The 27,941-nt window shown below is 49.3% G+C and overlaps 2 protein-coding genes across 3 annotated transcripts in view; one reads left to right on the top strand and one right to left on the bottom strand.

The window, feature by feature from the left end:
- Positions 1–6,064, top strand: part of USH2A (usherin) — a 505,359-nt gene extending 499,295 nt beyond the window's left edge. The window contains exon 73 of the mRNA XM_053667304.1: positions 6,031–6,064. The gene's annotated coding sequence lies outside the window, so the exon portion shown is untranslated. The remainder of the gene's footprint in view (positions 1–6,030) is intronic.
- KCTD3 (potassium channel tetramerization domain containing 3) lies at positions 62–27,479 on the bottom strand. Of its 2 annotated transcripts, none has more exons than XM_053667305.1 (18): positions 27,151–27,479; positions 23,172–23,225; positions 22,813–22,858; positions 21,281–21,354; positions 19,946–20,004; positions 19,601–19,681; positions 18,572–18,715; positions 18,087–18,177; positions 16,619–16,809; positions 15,577–15,692; positions 13,248–13,335; positions 13,003–13,119; positions 11,440–11,610; positions 7,948–8,139; positions 4,993–5,089; positions 3,108–3,292; positions 2,886–3,024; positions 62–2,119 (listed from the first exon to the last, which is right to left on the bottom strand). In XM_053667305.1, exons 1-18 carry the CDS (start codon positions 27,231–27,233, stop codon positions 1,558–1,560), a joined length of 2,490 nt encoding a protein of 829 aa, XP_053523280.1. In that variant the 5' UTR covers positions 27,234–27,479; the 3' UTR covers positions 62–1,557. The 2 variants fall into 2 exon arrangements, with proteins under 2 accessions (XP_053523280.1, XP_053523281.1); XM_053667306.1 differs by having other exon boundaries at positions 7,948–8,103; positions 27,151–27,478.
- Between the last annotated feature and the right edge of the window lie 462 nt (positions 27,480–27,941).

The raw sequence follows: 27,941 nt of genomic DNA, 5'->3' as shown, positions 1-27,941 counted from the left end.
GCAAAAACCTCATGTGGGTGTGCTTTAAACAGATACTGTTCCTAAGATAAGAGAAGACACATAGTCTTAATCATTTTTATTTGACTTAATGAATATATAAATACAAGAGAATGGCTGTGAAACCACTGGTAAAATGGTAAACTTTGAAGCATTTATTCCAACTTCAACTCATTGTATTTCTTAAAATGGGGATATATACATTTTTCACCAATAAATGCTTAATGCTTAAAATTTACAATTACCCTATTTGTGGAAACTTGAAAACCTCTCTGAATCTTGAAAATCATTCCAATTAAGTGAGAAAAAAAAACCCTAAAAAACAAACAAAAAAAATCTTTTATTCTTACAATTTAAAATATATTCAAAACAATTATTTTTACAGCAGCCAAAAACCTCTAACCCCAAATTCAGAACTGCAGTCTCATGAGTGTAACAAAGTGGCCACATTCTAATTTCAGTATCAACAGAGGACACACGCCGTGGCCCCTAACACAGAGCAGACCAGCAGCTGGTAGAGTGTTCCCTTCTGGGCACTCATAGCTTTGACCCTGATGAGTATTATTTTTATTTTATATGCTCAAACACACACAACTGCTCCAACTTCAAAGGCAGTTTAAATGGACACTGGGCATTTAGCATTCGTGAAGCCTGCCAAGACGTGAGGCTTCCGAGGACGAGAACCAGACGATGACCTGCAGTTACAACCACCTTCAGGGACGTGCGCCACCATCCGGTCTGCTACTCGAAGACATCAATAGTGTTTCTGAGAGACATGGTAGTTCGTCACACACATAGCACCTCATTAAACATCAGGTAAACACTTTGCAATCACAATAAGGGTCGGGAGACTCAGCTCCAAAGAGAATTATGTGATTCGCTTAAGATAACCTTGCAAGACGTGCCTCAGGCACGATGGAGGGAAGGAGTGCGCCCCGCAGGCTCCCAGTGGGCGCTGCCCGTTAAGCAGGGAGCTTACGACACCTCTCCCCACAGTCCCCGGAGAAAGTGCACCTGGAAATGGACCCCTGTTTTACAAATCACCAGTTAAACGTACTTGTAAACCTTTAAAAAAGAAAGCAAACTTCAAAAACGGACAAAAGAGGTTTTGATCTCCCTACTCCAGATAATTCTGTAAAAAAGATAACAGATGAAGTCCAACTTTAATTTGAGAAGTTTGGGTGTAAAGCTGAAGCACTTGAACGCGTTGCGCCTCCTTAGTCAGCGCCTGCCGTGCCCCCACCGAGCACGTTCTGTCTGTCTGCGCCCTGGGGCTCAGCTTTACCTCTGTGGGAAGTCCACGCGGGATGGACAGTGTTGTCTAAGATACTTAACACCTATACTAATTAAAAAGCACATATTTTAAAAAAAACAGCCCTGGCTGGTGGTTCAGTGGCTGGAGCATCATCCCATACACGGGAGGGTTGGGGGTTCGAGCCCCAGCTGGGGTGGCATGTATGGGGGTAACTGGTCAACGCTTCTCTCCCTCTTCCCCCTCGTAAATCAATGTACATATTTAGAAGGAAGAAAGAAAAAAAAACTACTCGTTTCGGTGAGCGTTCACAAGCTATACTCTTGGCCCGAGGAGTCACTTTTCTTATGGCGCGGGGACGGTGTGGTCTTGGTAGGAGAGGGCGAGGCGGTGCCGGGGGAGTCGGTGCCGCCGTCGGAGGTACTGGGGGACGAGGCCAGGTGGGGCACCTTCTTCCTTCCCAGGAAGCCCCCTCCCTCAAATCCCCCTTTCCTCCTTAACTCCACTCTGCTGTCATTTTCATCTTCCGACGACCTTTTCTTGGGTTCTAGGAAGGCATCGGCCACTTTATGCCCTTCCAACCCGCTCTCGGACTCTCTCCCGCCTTTTGTTTCTGCGCCCGGAGACTTCCTCTCGGTCACGGCACATTCCCCCGCCGTGCACTTGACCTCAGCGTGTCCGGGGCCCGAGTTGGCATTTTCAGGGACAGCCCGTTCTCTGTCTCTGTTGAGGTTGAGCGTCTGAAAGTCCCGGTAGCTGTGGAAGCTCTCGGTCCTCCTGGCCCTGGCCAGCAGGGGGCTCTCCCGGTAAGGCCTCAGGGAGCCGTAAGTGGCCGCGTCACGGACGGTCTCCTGGTGCTGCAGCTGAAGGCTGGAAGGGTTTCAAAGTTGCAGTTGAGATGGGTCTGAAAACTTTGAGGGGCACGTCTCGTTAACTAACCACCAGTAGGAACACTCGGCACACGGAAGTACTTTCTGCATCACACGCACGTGTGTGTAAAACTGTCACTGCAAACACAGGCACTCGGTCAAGCGGGGTTTGCTTCAGCTGCAGTTGGCATATAGTAAACTAAGATAGAGCATCATCTTAGTTTGGCAAACGAAGGTATGCCAAAGTAAGATACGGTATCACCTCAGTTTCAGGTGTATAGCCGGCACTTAGAAATTTCTGTAACTTACGAAGTGATTTCTGGTGAGTCTACTAACCACCTGCTACTGTAAGGTCACTGCAGCATCGCTGGTCATATTCCCTATGTTGTCCTTTAATATTTAACTAGAAACATACACCCCGTCACTGCCTTAGAAGTGCACACTGCACACACACCCCGCGTCATTCTGCTGGGGGTGCGGTGTGGATGTCGGTTACAATTCAGTAGACCAAACGGTAAACGCACCATGCACAAGGGCTGGGCAGGACAGGGCATTCACATGCCCTTTGAAGGAGTTCTAGATCACGGACCAGGCTCCCCAAGTAGCAGAAATTCACAAAACAAGGTATAGGGTAAAAAGAACCAGAAGCATGCAGTGGAGAGATTCAGAGTTATTTTTTCCGACTGAGTAGCACAGAAGGTCTGCATTTAAAGTGCAGTCAGGAAAACCTGGCCCCTAAGGACAGCCGCCTTGCAAGCCCGGCCTACCTGGAGCTGGACTCCCGCAGGCGGCTGGGCTGCACCACGGAGGTCGCGGGGCTGATGCTGGGGGTGGCGCAGCGCGAGGTGCTCAGGTCGCACTGGTCCAGCAGCTTCAGCAGCTCCTCCTCCGTCGGGCCCCCTGCGTCTGGGGAGAACATCCGCACCCGTGACCAGGTAACCCCCACGTGCCCCCGACGTGCCCCGTGCGGCGCCTCCCCCAACACCTACCCCTGTCTTCAGTCCTGTTGACCATGTCCATGGCCGTGGTCAGGTCCCACATCTGGATGCTGCCGTTCGTGTGGCCCGTGAACAGGTAGCGCCGGGGCCGAGAGCCCATCCTGCTGGAGCCCTCGCACTCCCGCACCGTGAACGCGGAGATGGTGGTGCAGTCCACTGCCTGGATCTCGCAGATTCTGCAACGAGCCGCACAGCGGTGTGGGAACGAGTAACACTGTTACTGAGACTTTACTGAGTTTTAGAGACGGGAAGGGAGGGAGGAAGAGGGAGCGAAATACCAAATGCACGAGAGATCCAACAATCGGCTGCCTCTCACTTGCCCCCAGCTGGGGATCTGGCCCACAGTCCAGGCCTGTGCCCCGACTGGGAGCAGAACCAGCACTCACAGGCCTGTGCTCAATCCACTGTGCCACACAGCCAGGGCTGTGACCGAGATTTTTAAAGTTAATTATTTGCAAAATGAGAGTTGAATACTGTATGTGTGTAAAACAGATTTAAAGGGGTCAAGACAAGTCAACAGGAATCAAAGTCAAACTTTGTTTCTTTGAGTCCAGAGAAAAGGCTCATAAAATAATGTGTCCAGTAATTAAAATCAGGCAAAGTTTAAGTCGGGCTTGAAAGAGCTTTGGTAGGAAGTGGGCCGTTCTTTCAAAAGAAGTTAGACAGAAAGAAACAAAGTAAGCAGATATCATGCTAGAAAAGATCTTGAGAAGCCCTTTAAAATCGACAAAACCTTGAAACCCAAAAGAATGTGTATCTGTACGGAGGAGACACCTGACCAGCGTCCTCCGCCGGGGTGACACCCTCCACTCCCCAGAACCCGAGCACCCTCAAACAGCTTCTGCTGGCTTCCTAAGGGGCTGACTGTCTGCTTCACTCTACAAACTGATTTCTGCTTATCGTTTCTATAAATACAGCCTCCCTCGCCACCCCCCCACCCCGCACCATGGAGTCAGAAGTCCCACAGTGCTCTCTCCTGCAGAAACTGCAGGGGGGAGGAGTGTTTGAGAGCCAAGTGCTCTTTGAGGTGGGTTTTCTGAGACCATGGGGGCTTTTCCTGGAAGGGGTCCAAGTGCTCTCTCCTGCAGAAACTGCAGGTGGTGACTCACTGTGCTGTCTGGGCCACAGTGAGGAGGAGGTCAGAATGGGACAAGGACACGAAATACTGGTTGTCAGGTGATGTTACGATGGCAGCTTTAGTCAACGTTGGGCAGCTGCCTCACCAAAAGTGCAGACAACACTACATCATGGTGGTTTACAACATTTCTCAAGATAATAATTCGGCCTCTAACTACATTGTATTAAATGTAGAAATTTTACTTTTTGACAAGCAACGTTTTTTGTTTTAAAAATGTTATAGCTCCCTGTGTTCGAGGCTATAAATAAATTTTTAAAAAGTAAAATTTCAGTCATATGGAAAAAAGGGAACTCACCCCTACTCAGCACCTACTGTAGTCGGGGACCGTGCAGGACAGAACACATGCTTTCACCTCACTTAGTCCCACGACATCCTACCCAGGTCGCCGAACCTTATTTCACAAAGAAACAGGGGCTCCGAGCAACAAAGTAACTGGAGCTGAGAACGGTGCACAGCTGGTGAGAGTTAGAGGTTAGCTCGGCTGCCCGCCATCACGTCCTCACGAGCCCCTCCTGGCCGTCTGTCCGCAGCGGCACAGAATCCTAAACACGCCCTGCAGAATCAGCACGACCCACACCATCCCGGTGCCGAGTTCAAGCAATCACGGGACCACGAGCCGACCTCTCCCCCAACAGTTTGCTTCTGGCAGCCACTCATCGATGTGGCAGATCACTCAGAACTGTGTGTTCCAAGAGGCACAGGGGCTGCTGCACGAGCATCCGAGCAGCAGCGAGTTACCTTTTCCCGGTGGAAGAGAGCCTCACGAACAGCTTGTTAGTGATGGGGACGACTTTCTGGATGAACACCTGCTGGTCATCCCGCTCTCCGAAAGGCCCTTGGTCAGAAAACAGAAAATGGCAAGAGAAGTTGATTACAATTTAAATGGTCTCATTAATTAAAAAAAATTATTACTATTGAAAAAGAAAAGGCCTTTTCATGCCTGTTAATGTTCGCTGCATTCCTAGCGAACCGGACAAACACAGTGATACTGGTACTTCATTTGGCGTTAAAATTTTTTAAAAGAAATACCTATTGCAAAACTATATTTTTTGCACGAAGGCTTTTAAAGCTGAAAGCAAAATAATATGCTTAGGTTACACATTATCAAGACCAGAAGGAAACCTGTTAAAACACAAGCTCTACTTACTATCTTTGAGGATGCACTCAATTCCTTTTAACTTCAAAAAAGGGAGATATAAATGAAGTTACTTTTATGTGTTAATTTTCCTTTTGAAAAGACAATATGCAAAATCTAAAAAAATAAAGTGCAACTTTATTGAACAGAATTTAATTACTCAGAAGCCTGTTGCATTCTACAAAGTTTTCAATCGAAAAAAGATTCAATTATTTTTACTTTATGGTACTTGGCAAGGCAGGTAATTGGCTCACCCCTTTTAGGAAGATTCTGAACAATATAAAATGTTTTCCTATAAAACAAATATAAAATTTTAATAACCCCTTTTTCTGTCATATTCAATAGCTAAAATACCAAATTATTATTAACAAAAGATGCGATACACAAGTTCTAAAGACCTGATGTTCCAAGTTATGTGAATCACACCTAATAAACAATGTGTTAATAGTTTACTTTGTGCCACAGTAAATGCTTCTCAGATAACTGAGTTTGGTCGTTACAACCATATGAGGGGGGCACTATTGTTATCTCCATTTTACAGATGAGAAAACTAAGGCCCCAGAGCTGAGTTACCCAAAAGCTCACAGGTCCTACTTGATGGGACCAGAAATGGGACCCAACCTGCCGTGCTCTTCCTGCAGCTACTGGGCCATCCAGTTACTGGACAACCTTCTCAAGTGTGACTCTACTGAAAAGGAATGGCCTCGCTGAGAACCTGTGAACAACGCCAGGACAGTGGTGAGGAGAACAATACCAGGAACGGGGACTCCGGGCCTGGACCCTCGCCGCCCCCCCGCACCTTGTACTCATTCCTCACAGGACTGACTTCCGTGAATTACTCCCACCTCCCTCCTTGCAGTTTCTCCACTCCTCTCCCAGACTGACTCCTTTCCTTCAGAACACAAAGCATCCTCAGCTCTCCCCCATCTTCAGTGGGGTCTAGAAGCAATAAAAAATATGACCTCTGACCTTTCTCGCCTTATCTTTTGCGGTCACCTCCCACAGTCATTGCCGCGTCACCGCTGAAACCGAGTCCGCCCCCACCTCCCCACTGAATGGGACTTCCTGTTCTGTTCCTCCAATCTGTGTCTCTGAGGATATTTTCTAAACTATAAAGAAGGAAATATTCTCCCTGCTTCGTTTGAAGTATGTCACCGGGCTGTTTCTGAGTCTCTTCTCCCGCATCGGACCCCCAACCACCAGGCTCTGCCCTGACTCACACCCGCAACTGAGGGCCTGAACGTGCCCCCGACTTGCCAGGTCCTCCTGGCCCCGTCCCTTCGCCCTGCCGTCCGCCCTGCCAGCAATGCCCCGGACTGGAAGCTCCCACTCCGCACGCCACGTTTCAACAGAAAACCTGGACGTTCGGCCCGAACACCAGTTCCCACGGGTGCCCAGTGGGGATCACGCCTCCCACGTCAGGCCGTCCAGACGCTGCAAGGAGCGCACACAGCCTGCCCGGCACCGTCTCCCCGCGTGCCCTCTGCCTGTGGGCACCGTGTGGGAAACACAACCGTTTGCTTTTTGTTACCACTGCTCACCATACTCTAAGGTGATGTTTATTTTGTTGTTCCTGGATTTCTAATACCTGGACCAAAAGTACTCAGTAATCATCTGTTTACGCTACACCTTAAGCTTACGCAATGTTATATGTCAGTTAAATCTCAATACAGCTGGGAAATGACAAAATGAATCCGTAAGCTCCCAGCGTATCACATAGCAGTGTCAAAATTAACAACACCGAGCATTTTTTTCAGAAGCACTGAGTCTGAGGTGGTGCAATTCTCAGGAGTGGCTTTTTAAAGGTAACTGCTTAACACCTTTGCTGTGGGGGCGAACCATGGGTGGGCACATTTAACTGCTTCATGCCAAACAGTTTCGGTAAAACAATTCTAACGCACTCCTTCCCGTCTTCCGCCAGTGCTCTGATTTCTGATCACACAAAACGATCAGAGAGGTACACCAGCCAGCCAGCTGGTCCTGATGAACTACTGAAGCCCACCGAGGTGCAATGAACACGCCGCGTCAACTCTGCAGCGGGCCCCGGGGAAACACTGTCTCTGCCAGGACTGTGCACACGCACACGTGTGTGTGAAGTGCAGACACAAATCGAGCTGACTACACACACCTTCCCCTGGGCTCAGGGCCCGTATTTCCTCTCGGGTCGGGGGACAGCATCAGCCCTTTAGCAGCTCCAGATTTCATTTCCAGATTGTGAGGAATGGAAGAAAAAAGTTCAAATCTCAAATATGCAATAGCCATCCCAGCTTTTAATTATAAACAAAAATGGTTAGCACCTGAAGGTAATTTTTAAAAGGAGGAATGCTAACAAGAGGAAAAAATTTCACTTTAAAAATAAAAGATGGTATAATTCTATGTGTTTACAGAACTTAAAAGTGCACTAAATTTGTTTTAAATGTGTTTCAAAGCTGAAACTAGAAACTGCATTTAAACCCGGACTTGGGCGTCTACTCTTGCCAGCACACATGGGCGCGGCCCACGCAGCCTGTGCAGACACGCCCCCCGACCCCAGCCGCCTTCCCCGTCATCTCGCTCACCGATGTCGTTCCCGGAGGAGTAGCTGCCGTGACTCTCCGCCTCCTCCAGAGACAGGATCTTGAAGGACGCCAGCGGTGTGGACCCGGGCTGGGTGGAGATCATGCCCCGGAAGCGCGTCACCGTCCAGGTGCGGACGTGGTTGTTGTCCGCACAGACTGGGGGAGGAGAGAGCGCACGAGAGCCGCTAAATGCTGAGGGAAGGGCACCAACAAAATCGCTCTCATAAGCACATTCCAACTTTTCCCTCGGTGACCTCCAGTAAATAGATCAGAGCACACCGTGACTGGCAAATGACATCTTCATCCTAAAATCATAGTTAATTTGTACCTGGCCAATAACAGTAACAGAATATGGTTTTTACCTTGCTGTAAGTATCCAAGGTATGTAAGTAAATCTATGGATTCTTATAAAAGACGGATGTAGAGCCGAACAGGTTAAAAAAAGCATTTGTAAGAGAATACACTGAAGACTACTCTGTTCCATGGTGAAACTACATGGCAAACAAGTTGCCCAGTTTATCTTTTTAAACCACAGAAAACTCCCGCTCATGTTACTCAAATATTGAACAACCCAGACCAGGAGTTACTGAAAATTTATTGTCACAAATGACATGCCGTTTGTCAAAAAGCTATTAGAAACCAGCTGTTTTTTGCTCACTCACAGCTACAGTAAAGAAAATTAAGATTCCATATAAAGTTGAGAGCTATTTTTACAGCACATAAAAGTCTGTATTTAAAAACATACTCCAAAATTAGCTTATTTTTTCACGTAAACAATATTAAGTGGGCATATATTAAGACGTATCTAACAAGTAACCTCTCTCTTTGGTCTGAATACACCACTAAAAAATTGAAACAAAAAATATAATTAATGCAAGACCTGTACTTTGGTGACGTCCCTTAATAAAAAAGTATACTCATTTGACATTGATTATGATTTCAGAAAACGTACTCATCAATATATACCAAGAAAGCACCCAAAATTCACTGTATACCCACAACACTTCCTTTTGGGTAAAATGCCATAGTTGCAAATTTTAAAACAAAACTTGAGAAAGAAATTTAATTTGGGGTAACTGCAACAAAAATTAAAAAATATACAAACGCTACTTAGGTAACAAAATTCTCAGTTCTCACAATGCCAGCTTTCTGGTGAGAAAAAGAAAAGATGTTTAGTTCTAGGCTGTTTATTCAGCTTCATGGGAAATAATATCCTTTACTAGGACTCAGAAAAATAATATGAATACTTTAAAACTTATGGCAGATTTTGTTATGTGATTCAAATGAACACTTACGGCCATCTGTAACTTAGTTGTTATCCAAAGCTTTTACAAACCCACACTACGGGGAAAAGAACGTCGCTGCATGTACGCTGATGTCCACCAGGTGGCAGAATATCGTAGTGGAGCACTGGAGACAAAATACTCCTGTTTTTTTGGCTGAATGGACTTTGTGACTTTACTTGAAGTTCAAAACTACATAAAACGGCTGGTATCAAAATGCAAGTCTGACCGCAGAGTGCTTCAGCAGCACATCCTACACCATCACCATCAAAACACAGCCAGGGCTCCTGAGATTTCCAAGCGCTGTCAGGTAAAAACCATGACACCCTGCAAAACTGTCTTCTCACAAGAGCAAAAGAGCTGATTCTACAGCACTTACTGGACACCTCTTATGTGCGCAGAACCATGCTAAGTGCTGAGAACAGAGTGGAGAACACAATTCTGCTACTGCACATCTTACTCTAGACTGCTACAAGAGGGAAGACAGGTGAGAACAAATAAAGCATCAAGTGGCAAGTCCAAGAAGAAAAACCGAGACACGGACCGAGCAGGTGGCTGAGACTGCCGCGAGGTCGAGACTGAGAGGATCGGCCGGCCCAGCAGGCCGCTCTGAGGAGGCTGGGGTCATGGGCAGTCGGCAGAGACAGGGGAGCAGGGAGAAGACAACACGTGAGAGGCAGGCAGGGTCCACAGCAGGGTGAGCCACAGGGATGTATTTACTTGTTCTATGAACAACAGGAAGCCACTGGGCACGGGGCCTGGTTTGCATTTCTGAAAGATACTTCTGGCTGCATTACTGTGTTACACACCTGTGTGTGCCATTACGGAGAATGTACTGCAGAGCAGGACAGAAGCAGGGAAAGAACTGGAAGCGCAGTAATCCGGGGCAGAAACGATGATGGGCACTGCCGTGTCGGAAGCAGTGGACCTGAAGTGAAGTCAGATTCGTGACAGCACGTAAGTCCTGAAGCAAAGCTGACAGGACTTACTGATATAACAGGACTTCCAAGTCTCATTCCCAGATTTTCAGGTGGAGTAAATGAATAGATGGTGACACGGTGGACAAAGAGGGCAGATCAAAGTACCCCATCTTCTGAGAGACAAATCAAAAGCACCCTTTTGTGCAGCCACAGGCAAAGACGACCCACGTCTGGACTCCGTGGGTGGTCCCAGGTGGAGGGTCACGTCAGGTCACCGGGGAAGGTGCAGAGGAAGAGGGAGAGTCTGGGAAGGAGCGGGAGGCAGTCCCGCACGTGGCGGTGAGCGAAGAGGAGGGACCGGGGGCAGAGTGGGACAGACTCCTCAGGGAGGCTGGTGAGGAAGGAGGGTGAGACAGGAGGGCCCTGCCTCGGGAAAGCCTCGGGAAGGGATGGTTTCCGAAGGGTGTGGCTACACCCCACACAGCTAGACACCCCACAAGCGCACATTCCCCCATCCACGGGGTGTTTCAGCTCCAGCCTTTCATCAAAACTGAAGGGCCAGGAGAGAGATAAACACTTGTATGAAAATGTTTTTAAAAAATCAAGTTAGGCAGGAACTGATCTACAGAAGACAGAAACCCGAACTCTGCTGATCTCAAGCTTCCATTTCTGTAAGGCCTTTTAGAAATCACCCATTGTCAACAGGCTGTTACTTTGTGTCCGTCGCACGTCAGGGACTCAATCATTAAAATTAGATACAGAGTTTGAAGCTTAAAGAAACTAGTATCAACATTAAGAATTAAAGGAACAATAAACAACAATCTATTATCTTCAAATAAGCTCTATAAATTCTACTAGTTTTTAATATTTTTAGATGATCAAATAAAATTATGTCTAAATGTACAACTTTAGCCTTTAACTTCAAGACAATGCTACCAAACTTATATTAAATTTACACTTGGAAATTTTCTGTAACAAAAAGCCTTTCAACAGAATTATGATCAATACTTTGAAATAAAACATGCCATGAGAACAGCATATCAGAACAAAAAGTAAATTTTTAAAAAGCTGTACCTCTTGAATTCGTGTGTACTGCCGCCAGGCAGAACTCAAAGGAACCCTTAAAAGGCCATCGTAACATTGCCGCAGTCACTAGCTTTCCTACCAGTTTCATTGGTGTGTCCTTCCCACAGAAGACACTGCGTGACAGCCTCTCGGTCTGCGGGCACTGGGAACCCGTGGGCTCAGCTCCTCCCCCCCCACCCCCAGAGTGGGACGCTGCTCCTCACCTGACACCAGGTGCTTCTCGGAAAGCATGATCTTGGTGACCGGGCTGCGGTGGACTGTGAAGGTCTGGAAGAGCTGAGGGCCCGACCCCACCGTCTCGGGGTGCTGCACGATCACGCGCACCGCTCCAGAACTCGTACCGTAGGCGATCTCGATCCAGTTCCCGCTGACACCTGCAGCCACAGGAGGAAGGGGCACTCAGGCTGCGGCGGAGGGGCTGCCCTGGTGACACCTGGGATGGAAGGGCGGAGCCGGCCTCGGGGCTGTCAGCTGCAGCCCCTGCTCCTTCGCCCTTCCCTGAGCGGTAGTCCCTGACCAGTCTCAGAATACGTGACCGTGGCACGTGCACGCGCAGACACCCCACGGGGCTGACGTCATGCCTACGCGTCCTGGGGGAGTCACCTGGAGCTCTGTCGTGGAGAGCCCAGGTTCCGCCCTCCTAAAAGCTTCCCATAGAGACCCTCAGCTTTAGCAGCTCTTCTCTCCATCCACCTCCACACACCTGAGCCCCAGGAGAAAGCGCAAGCCCGGAAGGCACTTCTCATAACCCGGGAGGGGGCTCCATTCCCCCCGTGACTGCTGAGGTTTACCCTCCCCTTTAACTTAGAACGGGAGATGAAAACCCCACACACCTCGCTCCAGCCACAGGCAGCGAACCTCTGTAAAGGGCGGCCCAGCACAGGGCCTCACTCCGCCTGTGCCACTGTTTGTTACCGGCACCTGACTCCCTGCCGCCCCACGGAGGCCAGGAGCAGCACAGCACTGGGGCGGAGGGCCTGGCTTGATGATCCCCGTTCTAGCGCGAGGTCCCCGAAATCCCACTGAAGCCCAACCAGAGTCCTCTGCGCACACTAGGATGTTGATTTCACACCAAAGACGAGGACTGCCCTGGAGGAACTCAACAAAATGACTTTGTACCAGTAACACCCAATCTCTTGGTATTACTGTGCATGTTAGTATTTCCTAAGATTCCCGTCATTACTGGTAAGTTTTAAATGTCCCACCTACGTTCATCTTGCCTCCCGGAAAATAAAAATGTTGATAATGATGTAGAACGTGTTGGTTAATTTCACTGCAGTGGCCTTTGAAAGGCAATAAAAGTTACAGACATTGAACTTCCAAGCAAAATGAGTTTCTCCACAACTTAAAGATTTCCCAAGGAAATAATAAGCTTACTTATTAAGTGTTAATCTCTCACTGTCCATGAAAGATTAACAGTCCAAGAGCCCCCTTTTTTTTAAGTTAAAAATAAAAAACTCTTAATTTCAAAAGAAAATCAGCCCCCGTCATGCGAATTAACGGTGCTCGTTATTTTTTTCGATCTCGGTGAACACCGCGAGGATGAAGCTCCCCAACTCAGAGGAGGCGCAGTGGTGCCCTCCCACCTCCAGCCGAGCTGGCTTCCTGGTCACGTGTGACTTCAGTGTGAAACAAACACAGACAAACGGGGACGGAAGCCTTTGACCGCGACGCGCAAACACAAAGAACCGCGTTAGCGCTGGCCCAGTGAACTGCGCGCTCCCAGCACCCCTGCGGGCGTCTGCACTCCTCCTGCGGGCACTGACTTGTTTTGGGTGTGAGGTAGACACTCAGCGCGGTGATGGCGTCATTAGAAGGGTCGTGATAAAGTTCAGTCACGAGCAGATCGTTGTCCTTCATGCGCAAAGGGAACTTCTGCATATCTGCAAAATAAGTGTTTGAGTCGTATTAGAGCAGTGCATTTATTTTAGACTAAAAGAAGGTGATATTCTCGTTGTCATCTGCAAATGCCCCAGGCCTGGGGGGGCACGCCCAGCACCCGCACGCTCACCGATGTAGTAGATGGACCCGTTGTTGCACCCGAGCAGCAGGAAGGACCCGGCCGTGTCGTAGCTGGTGATGGGGACGACGTCTTGGACCTGGTGCAGTGACAGTGTCATCCGATGTCAGTGTTTAATTAATTACAGCTTACATTTTCTGCTCCATTTCCTCAAAACTCTTAATAAAAAGAGCACTAATACCCAGTCTAAGTAGGGCTTAGAAAACAAGACGTTTTACACATACGGTCGTGCACACACACTCCCCACACGAGGAATCTGGAAGAATCATCCTCGGGACTGATTCCCTTTCGAGCTGTTACACACACCTACTTCCGACAGCAGCACCTGCCTGTCAGAGGCTGGATGGACCACGTCTTTCTGCACGTGGTTCGGAGACCACAGTACACCTGAGGGCTGGAAGGCCGCGCCTGACCACTGTGCGTGAGACATTACATGACCTGCTCAAGGTCACCTAGGAAGGAGAGAACCAGAACTGGGACACGAATCAACTGGTTCCCTGAGAGCACTCGCCCCCTCGGCCCTTCACTGCCACGTCTCCGAAGAGATGGCCTCTCCGCTCTCCCTCTCTGCACTGCGGACTTCGCCTCCCTTGCCTAGGAAATGGTGATGAGGCGCGTACGTTCTCACACGCTTTTGTTTTTTCAAGCACTAGAATAAAAAATTCAGTTTCCACGCAAATCAATCTAGTTACAAATTAACAGTTGCCTGTATCTGTGCTAAAAAAGAAGAGCAAAGGGCAGGACTTTGTACAAACGGAAAACAGTGTTTGTGGGAGGAATGGCAATGAGGTCAAAAAGCACCTTCCCACACCCAGCCAGGCCAGCGACCGCGTGGGAAACTCACAGGCCACCTTCACCCGAAGGCTCTGCATGTACGAGATTCAATCCGAGAGAACAGCACCAGACAGGATAAGCATAGAAACTTGTGGGCAAGAAAGAAAAATGAAAGACAAACAGGGGGCAGCGGGCTGTAAAGTCGGGGTGCCGCACCACTGGGGGGCAAGGGGAATTCTCCTCCCGGTCCGAGTGTGGGAGGAGGGCGAAGACAAGGCCGACTTCACAAAGATGTGAAGCCTGAAGACGGGAAAAGCCGTGGAGTCAGGGAGAGGTAGGGGGAAGGCCACGCCTGACAGAACAGCAAGGATAAAAGCACAGAACCCAGGCCCACTCCTGTTAAAAGAAAAACGGTGCAAAGACCTAAACTCAGAAATAATGGTTCCCATAGCCGGAGGCGTAGAGGCCGCTGATCTCCGCACACGCCTTCCAGTGTCACGCACGGTCACGGGCTTGCTAGACGTCTCTCCATGGTCTCAGGTCCCAGGGCAAGTTTTGTTTCACCGGCACCAACACAGGCTGCCCTGCACGTGCGCCCTGGAGCTCTCTGTCGCCTCCCCTGTCCCCTTTAAATGCTAATGTCCCCCACGGTTTTGATCTCAGCTTTCCTTTCTCTCCATGTTCCCTCTCAATGGGCAATCTCATCACTTCTTACCTTTCCATTACAGAAGTGCTGTGGTGTCCCAATGCTTCTAGCTCTTTCCAAAGGTACACTGCCAACTATATACTGAACACCAGAGCTTGCAGCCCAAACGAGTCTCAGAGTACACACATTTCATCGATCTAATTATTCATCACAGCAGCCACCAGCATCTGCTTCTCTTCCTACGTTCCCCAGCAACTCAAAATTACTAGCCACTCGAGTGTCAAAACTGGAAGTCCAAAACCTGCCACACCTAACCAGATCCAATCCTGCCACTGGGAAGGCTGATCAGCTGGCTCTCAGTGGTCGGTCACTGCATCCCTGCTCCCTGGTCTGCAGCTGGGTCTCCTCTGCTCTGGCTGGGTCCCTCCTGCGAGCTCCGGGCCCCTCCCTGAGCTCCGGGCCCACCTTGCCCACCCTGCCCACCCATCGCCACTGCTATCTTTCCACAACCTGCATCAGACCATGAAACTCTCTGCTTCAAGTTCTTCACCCGTGCCTCCCTCCTTCAGCATCTTTTGAGTCGTAACCCCTTCTTGCACGTCCTCAGTGCCTGCTGTGTTCGCCTCACAGGCTGTGTGACTTTCCAGATCTGTGCTTCCACTCCAGAAATGAGAAAATGTCACATCACAGTGTAAAACCTCATTTTCCAGAGGTACTTAAAATTACTGAAAACATAGTCAAATTTGCACCTAGAAGCGAATTTACCCCTAAATATATTCACTTTTCTGTGTTATCAAATTCAGAAATGGCACGAATTAGTTCCACAACAACACAGATGCATGAGCAGCAGGAGCTCCAGTAGCGGCTTTGCGCCTGTCACCTGTGCCGGGTGGCACTCACCTGCCAGTGCTGGGTGACAGCATTCCACACTCCCACTTTCCCTGTGTGGCTTGTGGCCACCAACTGGTTCCCGATGAAGAAGAGCGCATCCACGGGGACGCCAAGGCTGAACACTCCTTAAGTGACAGAAGAAAGTAAGGAGGTTAACCAGTCACCCTCTTTACAGCTAGACTGGAAACATTTTAAAGGTGACTACATTTAATCCAGTCTCATTGCTGCAACTTATGTGCCAGGTGCTTTGGGGACCAGAAGAACGAACCCCTGAGCGGCTCACAGCGCCCCCAGCAGGCCGAAGTCTGCCCCACTGACAGAGTGTCTGGTCATCTGAAGCTGTGCTTCCCACACCCAGTGGATCATCGAGAAAACTGAGCACGTTAAAGTCACACTGGGCTAGACAGAGCGCTGGACAGACGGGCCCACTGTTGCCGGGGAGGGATGTGCTGAAGGGCGGGCTCTGCGGGGCGAAAGGGCAGCGGAGGAAGCCCCGGCGCTGCGACCCCTGAATGACAGAGGCGGCCTGAGTTCAGGGTGGCAGAGACAGTGTGGCGTCTGCAGAACTGTGTCTTTTCTGTATAGAGATGACTACAGGGATGTGGACGGGATCGCTGTTTTGCGTGTATTCATCTGGTATCAGCACAACTGATCCGATCACCGAAGACCTTCTACATGACTGTCTGCCCACAGACACAGTGGTGCTGGAGCATTCCCAGGGTGGGGCACTTCCAGGAGCCGCGCCGGGGCCCAGGGCACCCGCGGACGTCGGCAGGTGGGGCAGCCATGCGGCACCGCACACGCCCTCCGGGTCCGCCCCGCCAGGTGTCCGCCGCAGCCAAGTGGTGGGGAGACCCACCTCTCTCCTAAAACACCCATTTTTCCCCTCTTTACAGACTGGCTCCCTCACAGGAAGCAGTCCCGTTACCACTGGGTCCTGAGCAGAAGATGGGGCAGCTCCAGCCGGTTTACCGTCCGGGTCAGGTTGGATATTTCTGGGCAACCCCTGGAGAGCTACCCCAGGAAAACGCGGCGCGCAGACCCCGCCTACCGATCTCGCGGCCGCTGCCGCCGTCCTGCACGCTCCACAGGATGATGCTGCTCTCGGAGGCCACGGCCACCATCTTGTCTTTGTCTCCGTGGGGACCGCCGACCACCTTCGCGTTCAGGGCCACGCGTTCCACGGTCCAGTCCAAATACGGGCTGGTGAACACCTGCTGCCACCCCGAGGACTCCTTGATCCTGCGCGGGGAGAGGGGGCACCCACGCGGCCTCAGCAGCAGCGGGCAAACGCGGCGCCTGAGCGGGCCAGCGAGGGAGCGCGTCCCGACTGCCTACCGTTGTGTCAGATGCAGAGTTCTGTCGGCCTATTTCATCTACAGAGGCAGCCCAGTATTTCTGAACTGCCTTATACTTACATACATACAAAGTCTCAAATACGTAACAAGAGATTACAACTCTGTATGTCTGCAAAGAATAATCTGGGAAAGCCCTCCAAGTTTAACATCAACATTAACAACTTAAAAAGAAAGTTGAACCTCTCACTCTTCTCCAGAAGAAAGTACCGCGGTCATTATTTAAGCGTGGGAACCGCCAACACGAATCAGAACGTTAGGACGTTATCAGGTACTCAGCTGACGCCACACGCACCTGCTCCAGCGTCCCTCCGTGCTGTGACACCAGCCCCCGCAGACTAAGACAAGGGACGGATGTGGCGTGACCTACGCGTGCCCAGGCCTCGGCACAACCCCATGAACAGAATGTGGGGCCTGGAACCCGTCTGAGGACTGGCTTCTAAAGGTCTCACTCTACGTGGAGACTCTCACGTGCCCATTGATTCCCACACGTAAAGGTGCACCAGGGCACGGTTCTGCAGTTGACTGAATGTAAATGCTTAATGCCTTCTTTCACATTTAATTTCTGATAAATACACATGTCACTTTTAACACTTTCTCCCCTTGCCCGAGTCCCTGGCACATATTCTGGGTGGTTGTGCAGCAGCCCTGACACTTTCAGAAGCCACCCCACCATGCAGTCATGACGACAAATGGCCTGAACTTGAACTGTGGAACACCTGTCTTTCAAAGGTACACTAAACAGGTGAAACAAAGTTGCAAAGCTTCTTTTTGCCTTCCCTAGAAGGAATGAACAGAACACAAGGGGCTCAAGTAATAATCCTGCCTAGTTGTTTACGACAAGAGTTAAATGATTTAGAAGCTGAATATATGTAATAAACAAGACGAAGTAACTTCAAGATATCTCAGTTACATCACAGTTCATATTGTCTGGGAAGTAGCTAGACACATGAAGGCTACCAGCAGTATTCACCGAGTTAGCCATGAACTAAAAGCAAACTGAATCTGACCATGAGATACAGACACAGGTAGAACATGCAGGAAAAAAATCTGATGACTGAAAGAAACAGTCTCAGTCTGTGAACAGGAAATCACCACAATGAAGAACACCCCCCGCCCCCGTCCCCAGGAAAAAGCAAACGAAGCCAGCAGGACTGCACGCACCTGTAGCAGACGGCGAAGTGGGCGTAGGCGGCGACGATCCAGTTGTGGTGGCCGGCCACGATCAGCACCTTGCGAGGGTCCACGGGAAACCCTGGGGGTTCAGAGGAGGAGCTGTGTTCTACCTCGGGTGCTGGCAGGTCCCCTCTGCCTGTGCAGGTGCAGCTTTGCCGGGGCACAGCAGTGCACGGGTGCTCACAGGTTGTTCCGGGCCGCGTTCCCGTCACCGGGGCAGAGTGGCAGCCCCCGCAGAGCCCAGACTGGTCACTGTTGGGCCCTTTTACATACGAAATTGCTCAATGCCTGCACTACAGATTTATAGCAGGCACAGTATTACACATCTTTCAAAATAAGTTACATGAGATGTAAATGATACACCTGGATTAAAAAGCAGGATGAGGCAGAAACTGCATCTTCCTAAATATCGAGTATCGGCTAAAACTAGAAATATGGACTTTTCTTTTTCTGTCTCAGCGATCTTTGCTCACCTAGCCTAACCGTCTCCTCTCCCGACCCCGAGAGGACAGGCTGGGCGCCGCTTCCCCGAGCCTCCCCCTCCGCAGAGTTCAGTCCGTTCCTGGAGTCAGCAGCAGAGGGTCTCGTTGTGTTGTTTATTTTACGACTGGGAATACCTATAGGAGGAAATGGGACAAGTTTGTTTGTACGTTCACTTAACTTAAAATTTCATGTATCAAAGCAACATAAGTACGTGCATCTCACTATAGTCTACGTATGTCTTCCAATACAGCAATTTATTACAAATCATTTAATTACCATAAAAAACAAAATGAAAAAACCTAACAGATTTGTTATTTATCATGCTTTACAGAAATCAGGCTGAGCTTCACCGTAGTATACTCCACGTTACTGGAACCAACCGTTCGTTGGTTTGGTCTGGCGCTGGTCTTCACACTGAACAGTTACTAAACGTAAGGTATGAAGTGCTCCTCTGAGCCGCTTCAGAGCTGAACTGCCCCGCACTTCCAAAGGTCTTCCTCTCCTCTGGCGGGCAGAGGGGTCCTCACTGGAGCGAAACCTTGCTCCGAAGCCACCAGAACCCAGATGGAGGCAGAAGCCTTCTTCTAACTGAGAGGGTGGGGAGGACATGCGCCTCGCTGGCCTCCGTCCCACCCGCCGGCATCTCTGCAGAGCACCCGCGCTCTACCAGGAGACTGACGGGCGGCCAGTGCCCTGGCACGGGGCCAGAGCAAGGCCAGCCCCGAGCCCTCCGAGTTAACAGAGCCCCACGGAATGGTCACACGCACACGTTTCTGCGGTGTGCACGCCGGGGCTGAGCAGCGGCCCCCCGGCCTCCCGCCCTGCGCCTGAACGCTTGGGCACCTCCCTGCTCCGACAGGTGCAACGACGGAGCTGGTACTAGAATTGAAGTCCTCGCCATTTCTAGTCAATTTTCAAATGAGAAAGTCAAGAATCAGAGAACAGGTCTTCGTCCTCCCCATCTCTACATGTGTTCGGTGAGAAGCGCGTGCGGAAGGCGGAGTCCGGGAGCAGCGTACCTGGGGGGGGCAGGTATCCGTGGAAGAGCACGCTGCCGCAGGACGAGCGCTCCAGTTCCTCGCACAGCAGGAGCCGGCGCACTGCGAACGGGCAAAGCACACGGTCAAGGGCACGGCTGACAGAGCTCCGCTTCCTGTTCCTCTGGTTCAACGGGGTAAGGGAAAGGAAGGAAGACACTGGCCTTAAATCAGCCGGCAACTCTGCTTGTACGATGGAAACCCACAAAAAGTCAACACTGAGCTAGTCAGTCCATCAAAAACTTAGGACCCGGTATAAGACGCATTTTATTTGGGCAATTTAGGGCACAAAGGGGCAAATCCTAAGGACGAGACTGGCACACGTACCTAATGGAGTGATTCCGTAAAATTCGGCTTCGTGCCTGAGAACGTTAATGCTCACTCCCCTACGAAGAAATAGGAGTGAGTCTTCGGACATGGCAACGCGGGTTAGCATTCGAAGCAAAAGGAAGAGGTAACAGGTGCTTAATGTGACCAGGATCACAAGGCTTTAACACTTCCTTTCTCCTAAAATCCTCAACCATTTGAAAAAGGCTAAATAAAACTGCACAGCGGCAAAGACAGTCTCTTGCTTTAAAGCCGTTTCCACGTGGATGACACGGGTGACCGAGAAAAGTGCACTATGGGGAAGCACGTCATACGGCAAAGCAGTGAAATCACTCTCGTGTGACATGAACGGGTCGTGACTTGTTAGCACGTAACAAAGAAGCAGTTCAAGTCAACAACTGGAATTTTAAAAGCTGTATGTGTACAATACTAATAAATTCTCACTGACAGTTCACTAGCAATATGTGAAAGAAAAGAATAAAATACAAATCGGATTATAGCTTCCTGGTAACAATTCAGCCTCCAGCCAAGTTAAAGAAAAAGTTTAGCCCTGGCTGGTGTAGCTCAGTGGACTGAGCATGGGCCTGGGAACCAAAGGGTCACCGGTTAGATTCCCAGTCAGGGCGCATGCCTGGGTTGTGGGCCAGGTCCCCAGTAGGGTGTGCGTGATAGGCAACCACACACTGATGTTTCTCTCCTTCTCTTTCTCCTTTCCTTCCCCTCTCTCTGAAAATAAATATAATCTTAAAATAAAAGAAATAGTTTAAATGATCATTCATTCATCAACACCACCCCCGCAGCCTCTGCAGCAGGTGGAGCCCTGCACTGGACCCAGAGGATACACAGTAAGCAGCGCTCACCCTGCTTAGGGATAAGTCTAAGGGCAGACAGACCCCAGGAGAGGAGTACGTGTCACGGACGCCCGGGTGGTGGCAGCACAGGAGATGAGGTGCAGCACCTCATCGGGCGGATACAGCCCCCGGGGAGGTCAGGGTGAGGTCAGGGTGAGGTCAAGACATTTTAAGGAGAGTGGTGACCAGATCAGACGCACAGTGTTAGAAGAGTCTGGAAGCTACTCTATAGGGATGCAGAAGGTGGGGAGGTGAGGTCAGGAGGTGGGGGCGTGGCCAGACAGTGGGGAGGCGTGGCCAGAAGGTGGGGGACAGTGGCCAGGAGCCAGTGGGGCGCGGTGTCTGGAGGAAGGCAGGAAGGGGCCCTCTGCCCATGAGTTTCACGCTGAGATAACTTATCATAGAAAAGAGCTTTCCCCCAAAGCCATTAGGACCAAAGCCATACCCACCAACCAGAATTTATTCAAAAGGATGCATTTCTTACCTTAAGTCTAGTTCTTTCGTCCGAAGAAAATTTAAAATGGGTGCAAATGCTGCAGGATCTCTATCAATAAATATCTGTAAATGAGAAACTGCTTTATTTTCCAAGTACAGCTACAACTTCGAACTTCAGTATCTGCAGCACTAACTTAGGGAACAAAGACTGACATACTGCAGTTCCCTGGAATGCGGCTACAACTGTGTGCATCTGATACAGTACCTAGTAAGTCGGTTCTCTCATTTCTATACCCATGTCTCTAGTAAATGTGACACTGGCATTTTTATCTGAAATACTCTGGAATGTAATGAACACTTGGAAAATATTACGCATTAATACTGTTTTCTCCTGTTGCCTGACTATCAGTTATTGGCGACAGCGACTGTGACCCACATCCTTTGTGATTTCTACGGGACGCACGGACGTAACCATGCATCTCCACACCGTGCACCGCGGCAGGCCAACAAAGACAGCAGACACTGTACGCTCCTGTCTAAACCGGGAGAGAACACTGTCGAGGGCTGGGGAAGATGGGCGGACACCGGGAAGAAGTTTTTTAATTACAAACACAGCACCACAGGGAATGAAGGGGAAAACAGAATGCTTAAAAATGGGAACTACATCACTGATCTCATTTCACAGGAATGGGCATCAACGTCACTTCGGATCGATGACAAAAGCTCTAACCACAAAATTGACATGTAAGTCAATCTGGGGACAGCAGCAAAGAACCTCCCCTCACGATGATACATTATGCACATTCAGTGAGAAACGTTCATCAATTCTCGCCATTTCTTGTATCGGGACCCGTCTGAAGTGGAGGAGACCCCAAAGCTCTGTGGAGAGCTCATTACCAATGTCTTCCATAACCTCAAACAGGCATGTCTGCTGCTGCCGCATTCTATCCCCTACAAATGTCCCCAAAGCAAAGGAGCACGTGTGGTCCCTTGTTTGCTGCCTCCAAACACAGAGCCCTCCTGCTTGTGACAGCGGGAGACACTTTCTCTGCTGCTGTACACACTGTAACTGCTCTGAAGTATACAAACCAATTCCTTCGGTACTGACACATCACAGTTCTTTCATTCCCTCCTGCCACCACGGCTGCACAAATTCATGAGGTGGTTCTCCAAAATAAACAGTAAATTTTTAAAAAAAGGTTGTAGGACTGTACTAACTTATACTATCTTACACCATTTCAATGCAGTATGAACATGTTTCACTAGTTACATCAATGCATCTGCTGTTACAGTTTGGGTCACTGATTACACTTACAGACAATGTAAGCTCACCTCCCCACTGTCTCTAACCATGGATACTTCACCTGCTGTACGCAGTATTCCCTGTACAGAGTTCTCTTCTGTAAATATAGAAAGTCTACATAGGACAGAAAATAATAAACTCTAAGTACGTACATGCCACTTTCACTTAGTGGTTATTAAAATATTAGCTTTCTTGTCTTCTGGGAGTCGAGGTAGAATAAGAATCAAGCACTAGAGCCTTAATCTAATATGGATGCATATTCACATTTTTATACTTACAGCACCGGTTTCATCTCGAAGTGTTGAAATCCTTCCACTCAGCAAACTGTAAGTCATTAACCATAAGCTGGTTAGTGTTTAAAATCCAAGTATAAATACACATCCTCATTCCTTATCAAGTGTCAATGACCAATATGAACGCACCATCTTATCTCCAAAGTAAAATTTTTCAAAAATTATCATTTTTTTTGTGACGAAGAAGGAAACTTTATTCAGTACAAGACCAATTCTTATTTTAAAAGTTAAGATATTTTATTAACTTAAGAAATAGAAATATTAATTTAACAAACAAGGAAAATTTTACTAATTTGATAAATACTAAGTATATTAAAAATGGTACTAAAAATTATATGAAATACCTGGAAAAAAACGAATCTGGAATCCACATGAGAGTCTGTTTTGAGGTACTAAATCTGCAATTGAAAAGTATCTGGTATTATAAATGAGAATATATTCAAAACTCCAGTATTAGTTAACTTGCTCTAATATGCTGGTCCATGATTTACAAGTTGTTGCAAAGCTATAACCCTATCAATTATATTCATCACATTTCATAGTTTTAGATTTCTTTCAATTCAGAGTTAAGAGCATTCAGAGGTCTCAAAAAACTGGATTAACTCACTGTCACACAATGCTTCCCAGCACACCACCAGACCTAAGAATCAACAACCAGCCCACCGCCCCAACTCTAACCCTCTCAGCCTAACCTCAGAATTATCCTCAGGTCTGGTTTCTCCTCCCCAGCACAACGCATGTTCCTCTCTTACAGAGGGTGCTCAATTTCCCCAAAGTCATGGTCACTACCATTTCAGTTTTTAAAATTTATCCCAGCTACATAGCTGTTGTGATATCCAATAATCAAAGCCCCACCCATCTTTCTTAATACTCTTAAGGTTTTACCTTTTCCTTAACGGCTTTTCCAAATAGTCTATCCTCTATTATTATTTTGAGCTCACAGTAATTCCATTGTACATAATGCACTTAACACTTTCTTTAAGTGCAGTCCTAGACCATTCGCAATTGTCATTATCATTCCCTTTAAAAAAATCACTCAGTTAATAATACTGCATGCATATTCTGAGGTTAAACTGACATATACTCAAGTCTGCTTATTAGCACAAATACAGGGAAGTTTACCAAGGCTCACTCAGCATAACAGATGAGGACAAAAAAAAAAAATCAGAACCTGATGCAAACTAACATGACCAAGAATGAAATCTTGGGCTTGTCCAATTCAGCCCTCGTTATCTGAGTATTATTGTTAGTTACAGCTTTTCAAAGCCACTCCTGTGGCCACGGATCATATTTAAGAATGGAGCCAAACAGTTCGTTCAAGAAAACACAGCAAATTTGCCCAAACGGTTCCTTAGCAGACTGTTAAGAACCAATGAGATTATAGCTAGTCACAGGAAACTGACCTGGTGAAATAAACAAAAGCAAATGCAGTGAACAGTAAACCAGCAGAAATGAGTCATTGTGTATCGGATCCCGGGCCTTTTTCCCTTGCACTGCAGCTTACTCAGCAAAACTCCCGCCAAATAACTCAGACTTTACGTTACTTAGAAAACTGCACAAGTCTGCTTAAAGTCATAGTAACAATTTCAATTAAAATCACCCAGGTGGGGTGGGCTTAGCAATCGCGTATTTTGGGGTAGAGGAATAGTACTCCCCCCCCCCCCGTTTTTTTTTTTTTTCAAACAAGAGTTAGGAAAAAACCCAGAGCTCCTCAGCTGGTTCCAAATATGACTTCATGAAAACTACATTTAAAATTACGTGACAAGACTTTTCTGCAACACATATGAAAACATCCTAAGTTTTTTAACTCACACCCACAGTGTGCCAGGCAAAGGGACGTGTGCAATCTGGTCTCAATAAAAGTATTACTGAAGATATCAGCATGTTCACATGTACACTTGATGGTACTTGCCTCCTATGAAATTAACTTGGAAGCAATCGAATTAAAATTATTTATTCTGAAATGTTACCATTGGTAATGCCAATAACCCTTGCATTTCCCATTCATTACTTCACCTTCCTTTAGCAATCCAGTAAGGCTGGCACTATTGTAGTCCCTTTACGTTTCTGGAAACCAAGTGCTAGAAAATAATGTACCCAAGGCAGCTGCTGGTCAGAGGTAAAGCCTGGGAACTGGAACCCGAACCTGTCCCACGCCAAAGCTCTCTGTCCACGAGTCCCCCCAAGGGACTGGTCCCAGGCCCCTCTCAGGACGCCTCCAATCAGACCCACTCTAACAGAATTAATCACAAATTGAGTTATATTGGGTTTCGTTCATTTCATTAGGCTTTTTTTCCGAAAAACTACTAACAATTCTAAATGAAACTTCATCTTTTGTCTGAATCACTCCCAAAGATAAATCATAAAAACCGGTCATTTCTATCATTTCATTGAGCATGTCTATTCTGTATCTCACTTCTCTGGAAATTAAAAAAATAAGAGGACCCTGCCATGGCACGTGGTGCTTCCGAGTTTCCTCTGCAACCTCCAGCCACCTCATAGGGCTCTCCAACGGCAGGCAATCCCTGGAGTTCAGTGAGGGTTCCAGCTGGGCTTTCCTTTACGGTGATGACTTTGGTGACTGCTGATCTGTGCTCCCCACAAGATATGGATGACTTCTAGATCCCTTCCCGCTCTAGCATGATGCAAGAGCCTACGATGCGGAGTAACTCAGGAAAACAGCCTGTCACTGCTGGGTGTGCCGTTTCTGTACACAGGCCGCGGCACTACTCATCATACAGGGTGCTATCCTCAAGTGTGGCTTTTTCCCTTTGTTCTCAGTCCTATGGAACAACCTTCATCCATCTTTCTAAACCTTTCTAATATAGCTGTCTACTGTCTACTGTGTGTGTATTCTTTGCTAATTCATCACTTAGAAAAATTTAGGACCTGATCAAGTTTCAGAAGCACTAAATATAAATATAGAAATATAAAATAGTCCAGCTGGAAGAAAACTGCCTTACATGGTTTAAAATTTTTTAAATGAATTCTAAGGTCCAGTCCTTAACAGGAGTCCACTCAGTATAAAGCCATGAACTTTCAGCATATGGAAGTAACAGTACTGTTCAATTTTTATTACCACACTGCACGCCCTTCAGAATGCCTAGAAATGCATGTCAGCAAACAGGACCAGTAAGACACCAGTGTAAGGACTTTAAATGAATGACTCGTTATTCCTCAGTACTGACACTTAAGGAAATCTACCCCCGTGGGTGTTCCAATCTCCCATCCGTAGATTTCCAAACCTGCACAATTTTCACTGATTTCAAGAATGTATCCATTTCTTACACTAGGGAGCAAGTCTTTTCCTCCATAAGACTAGTATCTACACAGAGACAGCAATGCTGTAATTTCTTAACTATTGAACCATTTTGCTTTGGGGCAGGGGCGTTGCAAGGAACGGAGGAGGAGTAATTCTTGGGTTAAATTTTCTAGTGCACTTTGAAAACTACTGAAACGCCTAAGATTCAAACATTTCATCGCTATCGTTCACGCTGTTTCCATCTTGCATTTCTGAAGCCATTACTTAAAAATCTAAGATATTCGAGCACAGCAAGATACGCGGCATTCCGGAACACGCCTTCAACACTAAAACTCAACTGCTTGTGCCTTAAACAGAACTGGCAAACGCCCGTGTTTGAGGGCTGACTCATGAGCCATAGTCAATTCACCAGAAAAGAAAAGGGGGGGGGGGGATGTTTTTTTCTTTCCCCAACAAGCTCAGTAAAAAGCAGAGAGGGGAAGGCAGGCCAGAAAGGGGACAGAGGAGCTGTGTGTCTGTCTGTTTTCCACGAGGGCGTCACACCATGCCCACAGCCTAGGCTTCCCAGAACCAACTCTGCAAAGTGAAGTTTCTGGACACGCTGCCCTGAAAGTTGCACAATCCTGCAGGGCCACGCACAGAGAAACTGGGAATAACAACGCCCTGCACGCTCTGCACCCCAGAGCCCCTCACAGGCGCCGTGCGCGCGTTTATCCCCCGCCCCCAGCTCCCGGCCCCAGGACTGAGCCCCGGGGCACTAAGGGCGGGACCGAAGGGGCTCCTTCGCCTGCCCGGGCTAAGCCTCAAGGCCAGGCGGGTACCTTAGGGCAGTGCACGAAGAGAGGGAGCGTTCCAGCCCCGCCAAGCACCGGCCCCGCTCCCGGGAACCGCAGGAGGCCCCGGAGCCCGTCCCTTCCAGGCGCGGATGCAGACGGCAGCCGGTCGAGTCCCGCCGCGAGGGCCCGCGCGCCCCCCACGCCCGCCCGCGTCCCCGCGACCCGGCGTCTCCGCCGCCCCCCGGAGGCCGCACCCCCGGCCCAGGCCCCGCCGCGCCGGCCCACCTGGTCCCCCCCACGTTGAGCTGCACGATCTCGCCGCTGCCGGCCGCCGCCGCGGGGAAGCTGCCGCAGTGCCCTCCCGCCATCGCCGGCGGCTCCCGCGCGCGCGCCGCGCCCCCAGCCCGGCCGGGGCCTCGGGCGGCGGCGGCCGGAGGGCGGGAGGGCGCCGGGTCTCCCCCGCGTTCCCCGGCCTCCGCGTCTGGCGGCCACTAGGCCGCCGGGCCCGCCCGGGCGTCTTCGGGGCGCTCGGCTGCCGCCGCCGGGGACGCCACCGCCGCGGCCACGGGCGGAGGGGTCGCCGCTGGGGACAAAACTCCGCGGCGCGCAGCCTTCGCCCGCCGCAGCCGCGAAGGACCTGGGCGGGGTCACGAGGGCGGGCGGGGAGGGGAGGCTGGGGCGGAGCCTCCCGGGCCCGCGGGGCCGCGTGGAGCGAGGCCCGGGAACTCGTTCCCCGACTGAGGCCGCGGGCTCCGGCCGATTCCAGGCCCCTCCTCCCCCCGTCCCCGCGCAAACTCAGCCCCTTCCTTTGCAGGTGGAACAGTTGCAGGGCCAGGCTCAGGGTCCGCGATGCAGCAAACGCCTGGACGCCTGCCCGCAGCCCCTGTATTCGGGAGGTGCACGGAAAATATAGGAGCTGCAAGGAGGATTTCCTAGCTGGAGAAGTCGCTGCCTAAACGTACACGGCAACAGTGCGATGAAATTTTGGAGATTTTTAAAACCTGTACATCGTTCATCGGAGCACGTTGGTCACGTGGCTCTCTTCAATCTTGTTCCCGCTTGGGAACAAGGGCAAA

This window comes from Artibeus jamaicensis, unplaced genomic scaffold, assembly GCF_021234435.1.
Source record: "Artibeus jamaicensis isolate MK-2021 breed Jamaican fruit bat unplaced genomic scaffold, CSHL_Jam_final contig_467, whole genome shotgun sequence".
Taxonomy (NCBI): Eukaryota; Metazoa; Chordata; class Mammalia; order Chiroptera; family Phyllostomidae; genus Artibeus; species Artibeus jamaicensis.
The sequence above is the reverse complement of the archived record's forward strand: the minus strand, read 5'-3'. Positions and strand labels throughout refer to the sequence as shown.